General features: G+C 40.9%; 2 protein-coding genes across 2 annotated transcripts; both read left to right on the top strand.

The window, feature by feature from the left end:
- The first annotated feature begins 2,159 nt into the window (after positions 1-2,159).
- LOC137893533 (zinc finger protein 345-like) lies at positions 2,160-3,020 on the top strand. Its single transcript, XM_068738944.1, has 2 exons — positions 2,160-2,337; positions 2,422-3,020. The coding sequence occupies exons 1-2, from the start codon at positions 2,160-2,162 to the stop codon at positions 3,018-3,020; spliced, it is 777 nt and encodes a 258-aa protein (XP_068595045.1).
- A 1,920-nt stretch (positions 3,021-4,940) lies between these two features.
- tbc1d15 (TBC1 domain family, member 15) lies at positions 4,941-15,316 on the top strand. Its single transcript, XM_068739123.1, has 17 exons — positions 4,941-4,967; positions 5,813-5,920; positions 6,742-6,816; positions 7,280-7,421; positions 7,703-7,919; positions 8,375-8,477; positions 9,414-9,608; positions 9,875-10,003; positions 10,121-10,224; positions 10,958-11,052; positions 11,228-11,344; positions 11,590-11,690; positions 11,777-11,876; positions 12,294-12,391; positions 12,730-12,846; positions 13,102-13,188; positions 13,841-15,316. The coding sequence occupies exons 1-17, from the start codon at positions 4,944-4,946 to the stop codon at positions 14,018-14,020; spliced, it is 1,992 nt and encodes a 663-aa protein (XP_068595224.1). The 5' UTR covers positions 4,941-4,943; the 3' UTR covers positions 14,021-15,316.
- The last annotated feature ends 2,470 nt before the right edge of the window (positions 15,317-17,786 follow it).

Raw genomic sequence — 17,786 nt, 5'->3', positions numbered from 1 at the left:
TGTTACGCTGTTAAAGTTCCGACAAGGAACTTTGCCACGCTTTAGAAACCGACGCCCAACCCAAAAAAATTAACAGAAAACAAAAGATTGAACATAAAAAATGTAAAATACGAATTACGAATCAGCTATATAAGATTCAAAAAATAAATATTTTAAAATCCATGCACATGATACAGCACAACGATGTGGTTTGAAATATCGAGAAAGGCCACTTTCTAATAAATTAATGTCGATGCAGCAGCAATTTATACAAAATGAAGATAAAGATTGAAGCAGCATTTTATACCGAGAAGAATACTAAAATAAATCATTAAGAATTAACGTGATATATTCAACCAAGCAGAATGGCTACGAAGGAATGGAAGGCCAATTTCCAACAGAACTAAAAGATATTTCACTCCCTGCTCAGTCGGAACCTTTATTACGTGACATGCTACGGAAGTGCTATTAACGTTAGCTTTATGCATGTAAGGAACTACAAAGTTGATACTGTCGTGTCTCCTCTAATTATGTCAGTGAAAAAATAATGTCATCTAAGGATTTGGGAGAATTTACCAACGGTCGATTCACTGTGCTTTTGAAAAATGATCGTCGAATATGAAGAAAAGATATCGATCTTCTCTGGAAACCTGAAATAAAGTCACACGGGATAGGTAAATAAAACATTATTTGGATAACGCTGATCAGGTGAGTTAAATTTGTTGTTAAATTATATATTTTGAACTTTGTCTGATGTTAGATCAAAGTCCCCAGTCCGGAATATAATTCTTTCTTTGTCTGAATGATCATAATATCAATATCTCCATCATTACAAGCACAACATTACTAGTCCATATGAATTCATGTTTACTGCATATTCAGGAAAATGTAGTTTGCTTTAATAATAATAATAAATCATGTCTTCTACACAAACATGGTCAAATCTACACTTCTTATTCCATTTGTTTGTTTGTTCTTCATTCCAGAAGAGATTCTGGCAAACCAACAGTTCTGTAACCAGGAGAAGGACTCCAGTATGGACCAGGAGGAGCCAGAGACTCTACAAATTAAAGAGGAACAGGAGGAACTTGTTCTCAAACAGGAGTCTGATGCCTTTATATTGAATGCAATTAATGAGGAAAATGACCTCAGTGAAGATGAGACTCCATTCCTGAATTCTGACGAAAGTGTTTCTGCAGTACAGACAGAGTCTGCAGATGCCTTACCGTTCCGTGCTTCAATTTCCGTGGTAGGAGACGCAAACGGTAACCTGCAGATGCTCTCTGACTCTCTCTGCTCTCGTGTAACTGAGAATCAGAATCAGAGAGGAGACAAACATGAAGACTCCGTGTCAGATGAAGGTAAAGAGCGAACACCAAAACATCAACAGAGTCACAATTAAGATGAACACAAGCTGACACAAGAAGATCTGCGCAGACTTCTGAATGCCACTTCAAAATCTGAAAGGAAATTACTGATATATATATACAAAAGAAAGCTAAATCATTTAGCTGCTATTGCAGAATCAGTTTATTGGTTAAAATATACTACCAAATGTCATTGCTCATCAGAGACACATTTACAGCTCAGATATCATTCAGACACTGAGCCAAGGGAGAGTCTGAAATGAATGTGTATCATTACTGAATGGCACAGATGTAAAAACTATAAAATCCATTAGTTCACATTTAAATATCTGTTATTACACAATAATTGTCCTCATCCCTGCAGTGACATCCACATGTTCTGTCCATTCATAGAGCTTAAGTAATGTCACATTCCTTCTCTTCTGTATCACCCCAGAGCCACCAGAGCAATATGTCTTCAGGGAGGAGGAGGCGACAGCCGACCAGCAGTTCTGTGAAAAGGAGGTGAACGCCAGTATGCACCAGGAGGAGCCAGAGCCTCCGCAGATTAAAGAGGAACAAGAGGAACTCTACATCAATCAGGAAGGAGAGACGTTTGTTCTGAAACAAGAGTCTGATACCTATAAGTCGCCTCCTAATAACGAGGAAAATGACCCGAATCCCGATGACACTCTTTGTGCTAACAGGCCGTTTAGATTCTCCATGATAGGCGACGCAAACAGTTCCTACAACTCTTTTGTAGCAGAGAACCAGGATCAGAGAGGAGATGCATGGAAACAATTTCTTAGTTTTGAACCGAACAGTCATTTTGCAATGAACACGAGTGAGAAGCCATTCGTTTGTCAAACGTGTGGGAAAGATTTCAGAAAAAATGGTGACTTAGAAGTCCATGAAAGAATCCACACCGGTGAGAAGCCCTATGTGTGTCAAGTGTGTAGCAAAGATTTCAGACAGAGCGGTCAGTTAACCGTCCACATGAGGATCCACTCGGGCGAGCGGCCGTGCATTTGCAAGACGTGTGGGAAAGATTACACGCGTAACGATCATTTGACAGCTCACATGCGAAACCACACAGGCGAGAAGCCATATGTTTGTCAAACCTGCGGGAAAGATTTCACACGTAACGATCACTTGACAGCTCACATGAGAATCCACACAGGTGAGAAGCCATATGCTTGTAAAACGTGTAGGAAAAGCTTCTCGGTAAAATCCATTTTGATCAAGCACATGAGAATCCACACGGGTGAGAAGCCGTACGTTTGCAAAACGTGTGGGAAAGAATTCACGCGTAAAGACCATTTGACAGCTCACGTGCAAAACCACACGGGTGAGAAGCCGCACGTTTGTAAAACATGTAGGAAAAGCTTCTCCGTAAAATCTTTCTTGACGAAGCACATGAGAATCCACACCGGTGAGAAGCCATACATTTGCAAAACGTGCGGAAAAGAGTTCACGCGCAATGATAATTTGACGGTCCACATGAGAATCCACACAGATGAGAAGCCGTACATTTGTAAGACGTGTGGGAAAGACTTCCGACAGATGGGCGAACTGACGGCGCACACAAGAAGAGCCCACGCTGGCGTGAAGCCCTACCTTTGTAAGATATGTACGAAAAGATTCTATTTAAAGTCTGAGCTGACGAGGCACAGCAGATCACACGCAGACGAGTAAGAGCGTCTTTGCAAAGTGTCAGATAGGATTCGGTTATTGGGGGTTAAAACACAGACGTGCGGAATCACATAATTGCAGGTCACTACGTCCATGTATCTTCTCCTGGGTCGACCTCTAGCCCTGTTCCCTGGCAGCTCCATCCTCAGCATCCTTCTACCGATATAGTCCCTGTCTGTCCTCTGGACATGTCCAAACCATCAAAGTCTGGTCTCTCTGACCTTGTCTCCAAAACGTCTAACCTTCACTCTCCCTCTTATTGTCTCATTTCTAATCCTCTCCAACCTGGTCACATACATTACAGTAATATTGTGTATAAGTTATTATATCATTTTTTGTGTGTGTGTTTATCTATATAGCAATTAAAAACTTTTTTTCCATCTTTATTAGCGTTGACGGCCGGAACGGATTTGTTTTTTTCTGTTAGAAAAAATGTATTTGATGTACGATCGAATTGAGTTACGAGCTCGGTCCAGGAACGAATTACCGTATACTTGCATGTCAAGGTATTACTGTCATTTGTCTAATGGAGATTGTCAGCCTCCAGGATAGTTTACTACCTGTATGATGATAGAAGTACTTTAAAGGCTTTAAATTCACATTTACCTATCTAATTATTGAGTTCTGTCTCTGCTGCTGCTCAATGTGTTTTGTAGATAAAGCAAGAGAAGGCGTTCCGATTTAGCATGATGCATTGTTAAGAAAAAATAGTCACAAGTTTACAAGTTGTTGTTGATTTTACATATATCAGTGTGGCTAATATGTTTATACTGGCTGTATTTGTGCATTTATTATAGCTTTTATGTGAAGTATAAGGTGGTGTAGTGGTTAGGTGGTTAGCGCTGTCGCCTCACAGCAAGAAGGCACTGGGTTCGAATCCTATCTGTGCAGAGCCTGTATGTTCTCTGCAGGTTTTCTTCCCATTCTTCTGTTTCCTCTCACCTCCAACAACATGCAACTTAGGTGAATTGATTACTCTAAATTGCCCGTAGTGTGTGAGTGGTTGTCTGTCTGTGTGGCCCATTGATGCGCTGGCGATGCATTCGGGGTGTACCCGGCTTCTCGCCCATAGAAAGTTGGGACAGGCTCCACCAACTGACGTGACCCTCAAAGCGGAAAAGCAGAAGAAAATGGATGGATGTAAAGTACAGCTACTAGTAATGTTGTTAAACATCGGTAAACCCTTATTGTTGTACTGTATATTTAATGACATGAAACCCATTTTTATTTGGTGTGAATTAAAACCAGTGTCATCTTGTAAACCAGTCAAAGTCTAGATTCCTTCTTGTTCATCAGAATATTCTTGCTAAATTTATCAAATACCAAATGTCTCCATGTAAAAGTGTTAGTACATGTTTAACATGTACAAAGAGGCAAAAGACCGGATACATGTTAATTATATAGTGTAGCTTAACAAACTTGTGTAGTAAAAGAGGTAGTGATGTTCGGATCGATACTGAAATATTGATACTTCCGATACTTCAGTCATTTGAGGTAATTTATATAATTAAAGGGAACACAGTGGAAAGTAACTAAAATATTGAGATCTTGTCTCAATGATGCGGTTGCTGGGAACTACTTTTTCTTCTGCCTGGGTATGTACAAAAAGGAGAAACCCCTCTTTTATGGAAACCCAAAAGAGTCATAATTCAATAAATAAAAACATCATTTTTAAATAACAGACAAATATATAATATGGCCATTAAATTGTAAAATAAGGTCATATTATTATGAAATGTTTATTTTTATTACTCTTTAATTATTTATTTTTTACATTAAACATTTCATAATGATTATTTTAACAACGTTATACGGAAACGGAACTTTTTTTTTTTAACCTTTACACCGGAAGCTGATTTGCCAGACTTGTTTCGGAAGTCCAAAGGCACGTGAGCGTCTGTCGTCATCAGGCGAGCGCTGGCAAACATGGCGGCGGATCCGCTTGTCAAGGTAAAAACGCATTCACATTTTTCATCTTTAAAGTCTGTCTGTTCTTGCTCATAACACTTTTACTTGACCGAAAACATCCGTGTTTGTAAAGTGTAATATCCTCGCGTGAATCACAGCTAGTTACAGGTGGGTTAGCTGGCCAGTATGAGAGTTAGCTCGCGTTAGCTTGCATCGTAGCTAAAACAAGATTTAAAGCCCACAGCAGCAAAACGAAGTCATAGTGCCACGACGTCATTCCAGTTTAGAGGGAAGTCAGTTCATCCTAGTCGGTCTTTATTTTTCAAGTGCAGTCCGACTCGATATGCTCGATACCTGATCATCTTATCGATCATTAAAGGCAAATTCTGCGACTGAGAAGCCACAGCTCCACGGATAGCGACTAAACAAGAACTATTCCTCTGGTTTCCAGACACAGATCCCTGTAATGATGAATGTGATGATCTGAGCTAATGATCAGAATTGTAATGAGGTTCGTAATACGGATTGAGAATGGAATAGAATAGAAAGCCTTTCTTGTCATTGCATAGTGGATACATTTTGCTCGTGTCCTTTATTGATGAGTTGAGCAAACAAGTTTAATTTTGCTGCAATCCTCGAATGTTTCTTCAAACCATTGTGATTGAAAATTGTTGCCTAGAAAGCTGCCTTTAAACGCCAGTGGTTGCGGGAAATGGCGTGCTTTTTTTGAATTTTCACAGTCAAGATACGAATCAAAATGAAATCCTAAATCATCTGTCATATTTTGCTTTGCTGATGTTTATTTTGGAATCGTAAATATAGTGGAAAGTGTACGAGAAGATATGACAGAACTGGAGTGTACCTAAATGTAACCCCTGCCTTCACAGGTTATATTCGAACATGAAGGAGTCTTCATTCATCCAAGCAGCGATGATGATGGTGATGGCATTGGGCAGGATTTGCTCATTTCAGGGTCACTGCGGATTGTTGACAAGGTAAAACAATGTTTCTGTAGTTTTTCTGGGTCGCGTGCATCAGTGTTTTATAAAGGTTATTATGAGTAAAAGAAAATTGCTTTGTAGTCTTTTCCAAAAATGTAATAAATTAACTAAAGAGTTGCAGATTTACTTCTGTTCAACACAAAAAAATATTCACGTTGTCTTCATCAAATGCAGATATCAGTACATTTTTACCCTTTATTCTTAAAAATAAAACCAACTTTGCTTTGCTGTGTATTGAGAAGTAGACCTTTTATTCAAGCTGTAAACCAGACTAGTTTTACCATGAACAAATGCTTTGTATCCGTATCGCATCATCAGAATAAACACTAATTTTATGTATTTATTTATTGAGTAACTATTAAGGTCATTGTGGTTTTTATTCAGCGTATGTTATGAAAGGTTTATTAACAGTCGGATACGTTTCCAGTTTGCTGCGCTAGTGTGAAATTCTACCAGTTTAATTTCAGACAAAATAACCGGACCGAGGCTTGCCAGGTGTTTGAGCCACTGCTCTTTGTCCCTTGTAAAGCTACCACAATATTCCTTTCATATAAACCCAACACATCCTCAATCCACTTTTGATGGAGAGAAACTCTTCCTGTTGTCTTGTTTTTTAAACTGTTGCTGTGATGTGGTAATTGGCCACATCAATAGCCAATCATGTTTGTATCAATAAGCTCACACTAGATGTGTACTAGACAAATCTGTGCCTTAGATTTAGTGTTTCTTTGTAAAACCCCAGCCTCTAATGCTGTTTGGGCACATTTTTGGTTTTGGTGTTTGTATGAAATGACTTGTTCTCTTTGCTCTGTCAGGATTCTGAAATGATTGTGGAGTACAGACCTCTGGAGGATGCAGTTGATCCATCAAACATGCTCTGCGCTGGAAAGGTTCGCCTCCACCACAGATCGTGATTGTTAGTGTAATATCAGAGCACAACTAGACATTAGCCATTGCCAGGGCGGGTTTCACAGACAGACGGACGGACACAAAGAAGACATTTCACGATTTGAGGTTTTATTATTTGCAAAATTAAGTGTCAAAAAATCAAGATACATTTGAAGAAGTGCACGCAAAATGAAAGTTTGTCACACATCAGTCCCTGATAGGCTGACCCCCATCATGCGACTCGAGGAAGACTTGCCTCCAGAATCTGGAATTACAACAATTCCAGTTAACTTAATTGAACACAGAGTTGACCTGGAGAACTGTGAATGTTCCCAGAAATTAGTCCAGAACCTTTAGAGTAATCCTGCTAATGAACAGATTGACAAAACAATGCTGATAAAACTAGCATTTTCACCCAAAATATTTTTGTATTTAATAATTAAGTGTTTATCTGTGTACAACCAGGATTCCAGTTCGGTCATGGAGTGGGATCAGTGTTCGGGTGGAAGGCCACAGCATCTGTCAGAGATCCAGCAGAGCTACGAGACGGAGTGGGACATGATCAATGCCGTGTCCTTCAAGAAGAAAGCCTGTGCTAACGGAGAGGGTGAGTTCCCCTGGTGTGAGGTTTGCCCTCCCTAAAACTGTCTCTGGGCCTCTCCTCTGTTTTCATCTGAACTTTTTTTAATTTAAATTCTTTGACACACACTTTGATTTAAATGTATTGATGCCAAAAGGTGACTGTGGGAGTAAATTAAAGTTACTGTCAGGGGCGCCGGGGTGAGGTTCATGGTGCATACATGTTCACTTGAAGGACGGAATCGCTGTTGTACCGGTATTACCTGGTGATCAAAGGCGGTTCTCGTCTGTTTTCTGGTTCTGATCCAGGTCTGTCGGGGTCTCTGAACCACAAGTATGAGAGGAGCAGGTGGGCGTTAACCTTCAGCATCAGTGACCTCAGGTCCATCACGGTGAAGCGGGAGGGTTGGACCTTCCTGGTCTTCAGACTGAAGGAGTCGCCGTGCGCTTTGCCTGCGCTGCACTTCCACCAGGGTGGCAGCAAACAGTTCCTGGACAGCCTGGGGAGATTTGCGCTGCTGAACGAGTGAGTACCAAGTGAACAGTCCTACATGAAGAGCCAAAAGAGGAAGAAGTCAAAGGGATCCGGGTGGGGGGGGCAACAACCATGTTGAAAAGTCATGTGCTTGCCACTTTCTGTGAGTGTGGGTATTTAACGTCACTCGTGGAAAACTGTAGATCGTAATCGGCTGCTCTGCCTTTTGAGAAAGAACTTAAATGCTCTGATTTGACTATCTAAGCCAGAAGATGTTTGCAATGACTAATAATATGTACCTTTTTGACTCGTCGTAGCCCCTCTTGGCTACACTAACCCTCCCATGTAAAAGATAATGGTTTGGTTCATGCTCGGTTTGTGGGTTGAAGAATCTGAGGGTGTCTTTGATGCTTCACGACACAAACCTGATTTGAGCCGTCTGCTTCAACAAGAATGTGAGGGTGATAAATCCGAGGGCGTTTCAGATGTCTGTTGTGTCTTTGCAGGGCTCCAGATGATGAGACATGTTTTTTTGTCAGCACGCCAAGTAAAGCTCTGTCTCAGTCCTTCGAGAACCTTCTTGATGACAACAGCTTCGGCCTTGCGCATGTAAGAAAGCGGATCACCACACAAACTGCTGATTGCAGAACGTTCTTCTCCACCTTCAGAAGGTCCCACCCACTGTCCCGGTTGATACAGTGAAATAGAGTAGTTTGGATTAAAGCAGCGGTGCTGCTGACAAATCTGGAGGCATGGCTAGAGATTAGATCACATGTCCACGAGGCTGGATGGAAATGTGATGATGTGCAACTTCAATAATAATATGTGGTCTCAGGTGGGCTCAAACATTTACTCCATGCATAATTTATGGAGGTTGTGCACCACTGTATTAGAATTAAAGATCCCATATTGTACATTTTTCCCACAAGTTAACACAGTTCCCAGACACTTGTATGAAATATCTGTGACGGTCTTTGGTCAAAATAGCAAACAGATGCTGCAGGACAGCGTCCCTCTTTTCTGTCTCAAACTGCTCTGTCAGAAAAGCCTCTGAAGATGAAACTAAATTCATAATGAACGTGCATGCATGCGCACATTGTACTGTGCACATTGTACTGTGATGTCACTGTGAGAGAGATTTCTCCCAGAAGCGTTTCTGTACTTGATTACAGAACTACTTAGGATTGACTGGATGGTTTATTTAGCTGTTTTAGGTTTATAATGACCCAAACCCAATAATAGTTTAGAAACATGGGAAATGTGAGTTTGTCTTAATATGGGACCTTTAAAGATAATGTTTTCATTGTCTCAAATAAATTCACTCCAGTTTTACCGGACCGTTAAGTATTGAACTTCTTTACCTAAATTTGTCAGCTGGATCTGAATCACAGAAACACTGAATGGCGTGTGATGTGTGTCGCTGTTCCAATGGAACCAACGTGATTTTGACTTGAAACGATGAGAGGAAAGAAATCATCAGAAAATACTTTATTAATCCAGAGGGAAATTGAGAATCGGAGTAATAAAACAGTTTGTCTTCTACAGAAGTTGAGAAAAGACCCGTACGTCGCCACCCTGGGTGGCTTTTCCAAAGTTACCAACTACATATATGATGCTTTCCGGGGGACGGAGGAACAGCACCTGCGCCCCCCAGAGGAAGTGGCCGACTTACTGGCTGAAGTCATCCCAGGACTGGAGATCAACCAGCAGGAGGAGCCTGGCTTTGAGGTCATCACCAAGGTGAGAACCACTGCTCAAAAGAAATCCATAATGTGGCAGATACATTTCTGCAGCACTATTGCTCTATAACACGACACAATTTGGTCCCGTTTTAGTTTCCTGAGTGCTAATTCACTGACAGGAACTCTATAAACTTGCATTGTTCATCTTTTTAGGACAAATATTTAATTTGAGGGGGACCTTTTAGTCTCCGAAGATGCAGGACAGTGTTCTGTCACCGATGTTTTGTTAGTTTGTCTGACTATCGCCTTTCTGTGTGTCTGCAGATTGATCTGGGCCCGAGGCCTCAGGTAACGAGAAGCGAGCCGCTGTCTGCGGGAGACTGGACCAAACATCAGGATGCAGAGGGGAGGATGACCAACATCCCAAACCTCAAACAAGCCATCTTTAAAGGGGCACGTAGGGTCGTTTTTAGTTCTTCTGTCACGGTTCCTGTGAGAGATTCAAGTTAAGCTGCCGGCCTCTGAATGAGCTGAATTAGCTCACGATTCATATTTCACGCGATCCTGCAGGGACTCTGTCACGCTGTGAGGAAGGAAGCCTGGAAGTTTCTGCTGGGGTATTTTCCTTGGGATGGCACGCTGGAGGAGAGGAAAGCCCTGCACAGAGCCAAAACGTACGGCACAAGGATCCGAACTATTATTTCGTCTTATGTATGCCATTTAAAAAGTAGCTAGTAGCAGTTAGCAGCTAATTCAAAGAAGAAAATAATCAAATGAAAATGTTTCCAAACTCAGGATACAATCCAGAAGCCCCTAGCTCAGCATACACGAGTCCAGGTGAACCTCCGTGTAACGCTGTTGTCCTCGTTGTTGTTTACAAAGTGCTCATAATATGTAAATTGTTCCCGAACATGCCAGCGCAGAATATATTTGAGGCATTTTCTAAACTGTGGCGACTCGTCAGTTGGTGAAATATGAACTGGTCCCGCCTGAAAATCGGAGAACACCCACACTTCTCAGGATATTTAATATATACACATTCTTGTATGATAAATTAATATTATCTTTGTTGCTTCTTTGGTTTTTGACTCGGAAGAAAAGAACAGTTTGGATTTTCTTCATCATTTTCTCACAACTTGTGTCCTAAATGACGAATCTGTAGCTAAAAACGGTCAAAATCAAGTCGGTTAATTTTCACTCAAAATAGCAAATAATTCAATCTGGATTTTAGTTTTCTGTTTTGTTTCTAAAATGTAGTATCTTTAGGCTGTTAGTTTGACAGAAGAATGACTATTTCCTGATGGTTGGAGAAAGTAAGAAATCAGACGAGTTATGAACTGAATGTTTTCTATCTTTGGATGCAGTTTAATGAAGTTGTAATTGATGTGCTGTTTGGTGTGATGTCAGCGATGAATACTTCAGGATGAAGCTGCAGTGGAAGTCGATCAGTGAGGAACAAGAGAGGAGGAACTCCAGACTGAGAGACTACAGGAGTCTGATCGGTGAGACGCGCATCCGTTTCTTTATCACAGGAAACATAAGATCAATTTGTTTCTCTTGTCTATGTCGTTGCAATCGAGGGTTGGTGCTGAAACTTGAAACAGGATTTTTTTAAAATATAATAGTAATATATATAATACTTTTTAATACTTTGTTCTGCTGTCTGGTTTCTTCCAGAGAAAGACGTCAACCGAACCGACAGAACCAACAGGTTCTACGAAGGCATCGACAACCCGGGTCTGGTCCTCCTGCATGACATCCTGATGACCTACTGCATGTATGACTTCGACCTGGGTGAGACGTGATCGTAGAACCCGCTGAAGGTCGTGTCTGATTCTGTTATTGTGAATCTAAAGTCTTTTGTCTTCTGACTTTTGTTCATAAGACAGAAAGAGCTAAATGTGTGCAAAGAAGTCTTTGTTTTGATCTGAGGTGTTCCTTCTTAATGGAATGTAACCTGGTATTTAGAAACGTGAATATGTTTTTTTTGCTGTAAACTTTTTAACTTTGAGATTAATTTAAGTCTGTTTCCTCTTCAGGTTATGTCCAGGGCATGAGCGACCTGCTGTCGCCCATCCTCTACGTGATGGAGAACGAGGTGGATGCATTTTGGTGTTTTGTCTCCTTCATGGATCAGATGGTGAGAGACGACGGATTACACTGGAGCGCTGGGTGCTACAGGATGCTACAGGAAGTGGCTGATTCCACCTCTTCTTGTGGTTTCAGCACCAGAACTTTGAGGAGCAGATGCAGGGGATGAAGACTCAGCTGGTCCAGCTCAGTACTCTACTCAGACAGCTGGACTCTGTCTTCTGGAACTACCTCGGTAGGAACATTGTTGTTAAAGTCATCTGGATATTAATCTGAGTTGAGCAGATCCCATCCTGGAGTTAGATCAACATCCCACGGAGAAACATGTTAGAGGCTGGAACTTCGACACACTTACCTCTTTTGCTTATTTAGGTTTTGGTGTCATTTTCTGGTGTTTATTACATCTAGAAAATGATTTAATATTTATATGCTTTCTTGATTTCACAATAAAAGCCTTAACACACAATATTAGATGCGAGGAATAAGATGCACATCTACAAATTTGTTTACTGTGAGCTAAATAGTGGCAGAAGCTCGAGTGTGTGTGACATTCCTCTAGGTGGCGCTGTTACTGTGTCCACTGCCGGTTCATGGGAACGTATGATGGAAGATGGTGTTTATTTAAAACTCTTATTGTGTGTTTGCTTCTCAGAGTGTCAGGACTCAGGTTATCTCTACTTCTGTTTCCGCTGGCTGCTGATCCGATTCAAGAGGGAGCTCAGCTTCCAGGACGTCCTGCGCCTCTGGGAGGTGACGTTTCCTCGGCAACACACTGATCCATGTTCACATAATCACTTGCCAGCAAAACAAACTGGTTGAGAAGGTTACCTTGTAGAGCTCAGCGAAGATGTTGTTCCAACCCATAAATAAAACCTGAATTTTTCGAACAATCACATCAAACCATTATTTCTGATGATGAAGATTTTCTTTTTCTTTTATAATAATCAAATCAAAGTAATAAAAGATGATTACAAATTCCTGACAGTAATATGTAGTAAGATATTACATTTGCTTTACCTTCATTTAACTAGGAACTCTCTTTGAGATTAAGAATTCACTGCCTAAAAACAGGTTTGGTGTGTCCTCAGGTGATGTGGACGGATCTCCCCTGTCAGAACCTCCACCTACTGATCTGTTGCGCCATCCTGGACTCTGAGAAACAGAAAATTATGGAGGAGAACTACGGCTTTAATGAAATCCTGAAGGTGGGTCTGCGGGTGTATCGGAGTCATGTTGTTGTTGACTTTCAACCAGAGACCTTCCTGGTCAGCTTTAGTGATCAAACATTAGATGATCACTAAAGTCTGCTCAATTTATTACAAGAAGTTTGTTCCGTTTTCCTGTTTAATGTTTTAATATTGTTAGCTGGCATGGTTTTGATGTTGAGATTGGCATCAGATGTTTGGCAGTAAATCCAGAAAAACCTGAACTATTAGAGGTAAAAGTCTGTTTTGTTGCAGCACATCAACGAGCTGTCGATGAAGCTGGACTTGGAAGAAATCCTTCAGACAGCAGAAGGGATCTGTGAGCAGATGAAGGGCTGTAAGGTGCGTTCAACAACATGGCAGTTTGTTTTCTTGTGATTACATTACTAATAGGGACATCCCGATCAGGTTCTTTTTTTTTACTCAGTCGTTTGATTTGAGGCGATGCTGATACCGAGTCCCGATCTGATACTTCTTTAATACACAAAAAGGTTACAGGTTGCAAAAATAAAGATGAGTAAAAAACTGATCCAAGATGCCCTTTTTATTTTATTTTTATCATCTTCTTTCAACATTTAACTCGAAAAAACGGAGAACTTCTGTGGTGTAGCTTGAACATTCAAGTAATAAATAAAATACTTTTGTCATTTTGGGCTTTTTACTAGTGCAACAGGAAATAATAAATACGAATATTTAAAATAAAATGAGAGGATCAGGATGGCTGTATGTTAAATAGAACACGGCATTGCTATGACAACTAGAAACAGCTGGTACCAATCATCCAATGGAAAACAACCTCGAGGAAAGTAGCTTGATATTAGCGCTGAAATCAGATATCAGTTTCCAGGAGGCGTGTCTGATGGACCGTCAATCACTCAAGTACAGCAGCTCCTCTTTGTGAGGGGTTTTTGGGCTCGTTAGACACACCCCCAGGTCATGATTGGTGGATTCTTGTGGATGGCGCCATTGTGAAATAAGCCTCTTCTTTCTTTAGGAGCTGCCTCACTCCATCGGCGTTATCTTAGGCTTGGACCCGGAGCTCTGTGGTTCTGAGCGTAGAGACTCTGCGTCTCCTCCTGCTGACCGAACCACCCAGCAACCGGACGCCTGCTCCAACGGACACTTGAGAGAAAGCGCCTCTCAGAATGGCTGCAAAGTGGCTTTTATCTCATAGTAACCAAGCGAGACTGACTCGCCGTCAGTGTGGGGGATGCCCAAGACGAGGAAGAGGAAAGTGTAAAAAGGAATATTCCAAATCTTATTTTTGTAATTTCTTGTACCACGTCGTCTACTTGGATCAGTAGTCATTCTTTCCGTCCTGCTAATGATTCCTGAAGCTCCATTCAGACAAGATCCTCAGATTTAATTAGTCGGTAGCAGAATGTCGTCTGAGAACTTCAGCCTCGCTAAAAAGACACCCATAAAACCATTTGGTAAATAAATAAAAGACTTTACAGTGATCCAGTGATGACCGTCGGTGCATCCCGGCTACACTAAAAACAGCAGCTGTCAGTCAGCGGGTCTTGTTCTGATCCGCAAAGCACTCATTTCTTCGATGATCTGGTGAAGCTGCTTCCTCTGCCAAACACCAGAGCGAGAGACTCTGATGTTTTGAAAGAAGCAAACACATTTTAAAAAATCACATCCAGACACCCCCCACCCCATACCTTGGCTTTTTCCTTTTCTTTTCCCTTTTATAGAGGGGGGGGGTGTCTGAAACTGAAATAATTTCTTTCTGGGATAAGTTGATCCTTTAGTTTAACCTCGTTTGATCATTAGAACTCACACCACTAGAAGTGCCTCTTTCTGATACAGAACTTCTCTTATCACTGAGGTTTGCAGAGATCAGGATTCTCCAACTCGTACAGCAGGACGTGCCTTTTAGCTTGGCAGCAACAGTGAAGATTTAGATTTCAACTTACAAGGAGCAAGTTTTTCAAATCAATTTGCTTTGTAAAACTAGTCTCAGTTGATTTGTGTTAGGGAGAATTCTTCGGTGCTGTTCAGCTGGACTAAGAAACTCCACCTGACTGTCGGCACCGGGGCGAGTCAATGAATGAATGTCGATCTTTAGGTGAACTGTTCCATTTACCTCTGCTCAGTCACTGTGAATGGAGCTTCAGACTTCTGGTGTATCGTGACGTGTGATTCGTTTCATCCACTATTATTTTGCTATTTTCTTTCAGCTTCAGCTCAACCAACCTCAAGCTGCTCACCTGCTGTTTTTCACACAGCTCAGAAAATAAAAGCTCTTATCAATAACCACCTCGCAGTATTAATCATCTAAGAAGAGATTGGTTCGCAGGCAAGAAGTTGTTTCCCCTGATGCTTGACAATGATTTCGGTTTGCATTTTTATTTTTTTAATACTGATGGTCATATTAAAGGAATACTGCCACGTTTTACGAAGTCATTTCTTCTGGGAGTTGACGTTGAATCATTGCACACTGAAATATAAAATTAAAGGATAATTCTAGTTTATTTCTATTTAAGGCTCATTGTCTCTGGTTATCATTTTAAGAGTAGATAAGATTCAGCTTGATCGTCAGTTATTACATGTCAGATCAACATGTGAACGGTGTAAATCTAATTAGGAGGGGGGGGGGGGGGGATGAGATGCTCGGTGGAGGTCTGCGCTCTGAGTGCTTTCCTAGTTTCATTTAAATTCATCTTCCGTTCATAAAGAAATGTCAGAGCTGCAGCCGCGGCGCTGAAACTCCTCCAAATGTCGATTCGGCTGCTTTTATGTGTCTGAGGGGCGTCGTCTCACGTCGTCACCACCTGACGGCGTTCAGGGCAGCAGAGATGGAGGAAGTTATCACCTGCCATCTGCTCACAACGCTGCGTCAGTGGACAAAAGCAGCTGGAGCTTCTCCTGAGTCACTTTCATTTCCTGTCTCACAGGAAATTGTCTCAGCACAAGGCTGATAGCGTGCTGCTCTTATCAGCGTCCATCTTGGTTTTATTGAAGTCTTGCTGCTCGATGTGATTGAGCGTCGTTCACTCAGTAAAGCCAGAAGCAGCCTGATGACCTGCTGAACAAACTATTTATTTGAACTCAACACAGAGACCCAGTTAAGACTGATGCAATTAAATCATCTGATTTCACAAGTGCAGTGAATTTCCATATTTTGAAAATGTGCTTTTTAAACTACAGGATGAAGGCTGAGTTCACTGTGAGAGTGGTTTGATCTAGAGGTACTTCCTCCCTGATCTCAGCCTGCGCTTCACATATACATAATGTGTACATTTTCGTTATTGTCTACTTAATAAAATAATGAATTTTTATCAGACACTACCACTGACTTTGAAGATAACACCACTTCTCTTCTCCATTTGAGCCTATGTGTAACCATCTGATGTAATTTTTAGTGAGGTGTTGAAGGTGTGTTTGCCTTTCAGTCATCTGTCAGGAATCGAGTCCCTCATATCTGCACACCTGTGACAGAAAAATGATGTGTGGCTTAATTCAGCCCGTTGTCTCATGCACGTCTTGTGTTCTCGTCTTATCTGATGCTATTTGACTGAGCAAATAGCAGAACGTGGCTTTAACATTCAGGAACTCCTCCTGGAAAGGTCAGTTAGGCTGGTTCTACCACGAAGGACAGAAGCGGTTCTCTGTAGCCGATGACAGGAACCCAAAGCAGGTTGCAAAAGAATACATGTGGAACAAGTGATTGAGCGTTTGAGAGAATTTAATATGATGAAAACTGAACTTCCACTGGATATGTGGTCGCGATTTTAGGTTTTAGGTGGTAACGCATTAACAAATCATTGCACTTTAATGGAACTTTGGGTAGAAGTAAATGTACAAGATTTATGGTATACTAAATCTGTCTAGTTCATGTAATTCCAGAAATGTTGGTAAAGAAATACTGTTGTTGTTTTTTTAATATTTTTGTAATTTTATGAAATTATGTATGTAAATACTGTTGAATGATGTTATATCCAATTAATATTTTATACTTATTACAAGTGTCATGTTCCTATAATTGTCATCTGACTTCATGTTGATAGATAATTGTGAACATCATTAATATCCTGCAATGTGCGTCACAAGGACTCCTGAAGGTCGTGTGAATTCAATGAGCAGCAATTTGTACATACGCAAGGCAGGGAAAGCGTTATTCAGTCGAGCCTAACATGAACACACACCTTGATCTTGTTGAAAGCCCGACACGAGTATTGAAGAAAGCTATTTGATTTATAAAGGCTCATGCATGTAACTTAGAGCCAGTTATTAAGAGCAGCATGATAGAAATCCAGAAGTAATTTTTTTTAAGGTCACTTGTTCTTATTTTTGTTCTTGAAACAAATGCAAATGTTATTTATGTCAGTGAGGTTGACTGATTATTTTCTTTGTTGATTGTTTATATTAGTACAGTGAAGAAATGGACAAAAAAAAAACAAAATTATGGAACAGTAATCCGAAGAGACTCTGATGAAGGGTTGTGGGTTTGAATCCTGCAGGCGATGTGTTTAGTTTAAGAGTTAAAAGTTCAAATAATGTGAAGAAAATAAAAAATAAGGGACATCCTGGATCCGTTTCTTCACTCTTCTTAATTTTTTTTTATGTATTATAGAAGTATCAGATCGTGACTCGGTATCTGTATCGGTTCAAAATCAAATGACTCGGACTCGGGGTCAAAGAACCTGATCGGGACGTCCCTAATTCCAAGTCACTGGATCTTTGTTTGGTTGTTACCAAGTTTCATGTTGATGTTCAGAGTGAAGCTTTCGGTTTGCTTGCACGTAGATATTCTGTAAAGCTCAGCTTGTTGCTTCTGCTTGTTTTCTGTGTTTATCTGGTTCTTACCTTTGAGCCTCTTTTAGTGCGTTGTTTTGGCGTTTTTTAGCACGTTTCCTGTCTGGTTCAGCTGAATGTATGCAAGCAGAGACACTGTTTAATGGCTGCTGAACACGATGGAGCATTTATGAGCA

This window comes from Brachionichthys hirsutus, chromosome 5 (genome assembly GCF_040956055.1).
Source record: "Brachionichthys hirsutus isolate HB-005 chromosome 5, CSIRO-AGI_Bhir_v1, whole genome shotgun sequence".
In the NCBI taxonomy this organism is placed as follows: domain Eukaryota; kingdom Metazoa; phylum Chordata; class Actinopteri; order Lophiiformes; family Brachionichthyidae; genus Brachionichthys; species Brachionichthys hirsutus.
Note: the sequence above shows the minus strand (reverse complement) of the source record. Positions and strands in the feature narration are given on the sequence as shown.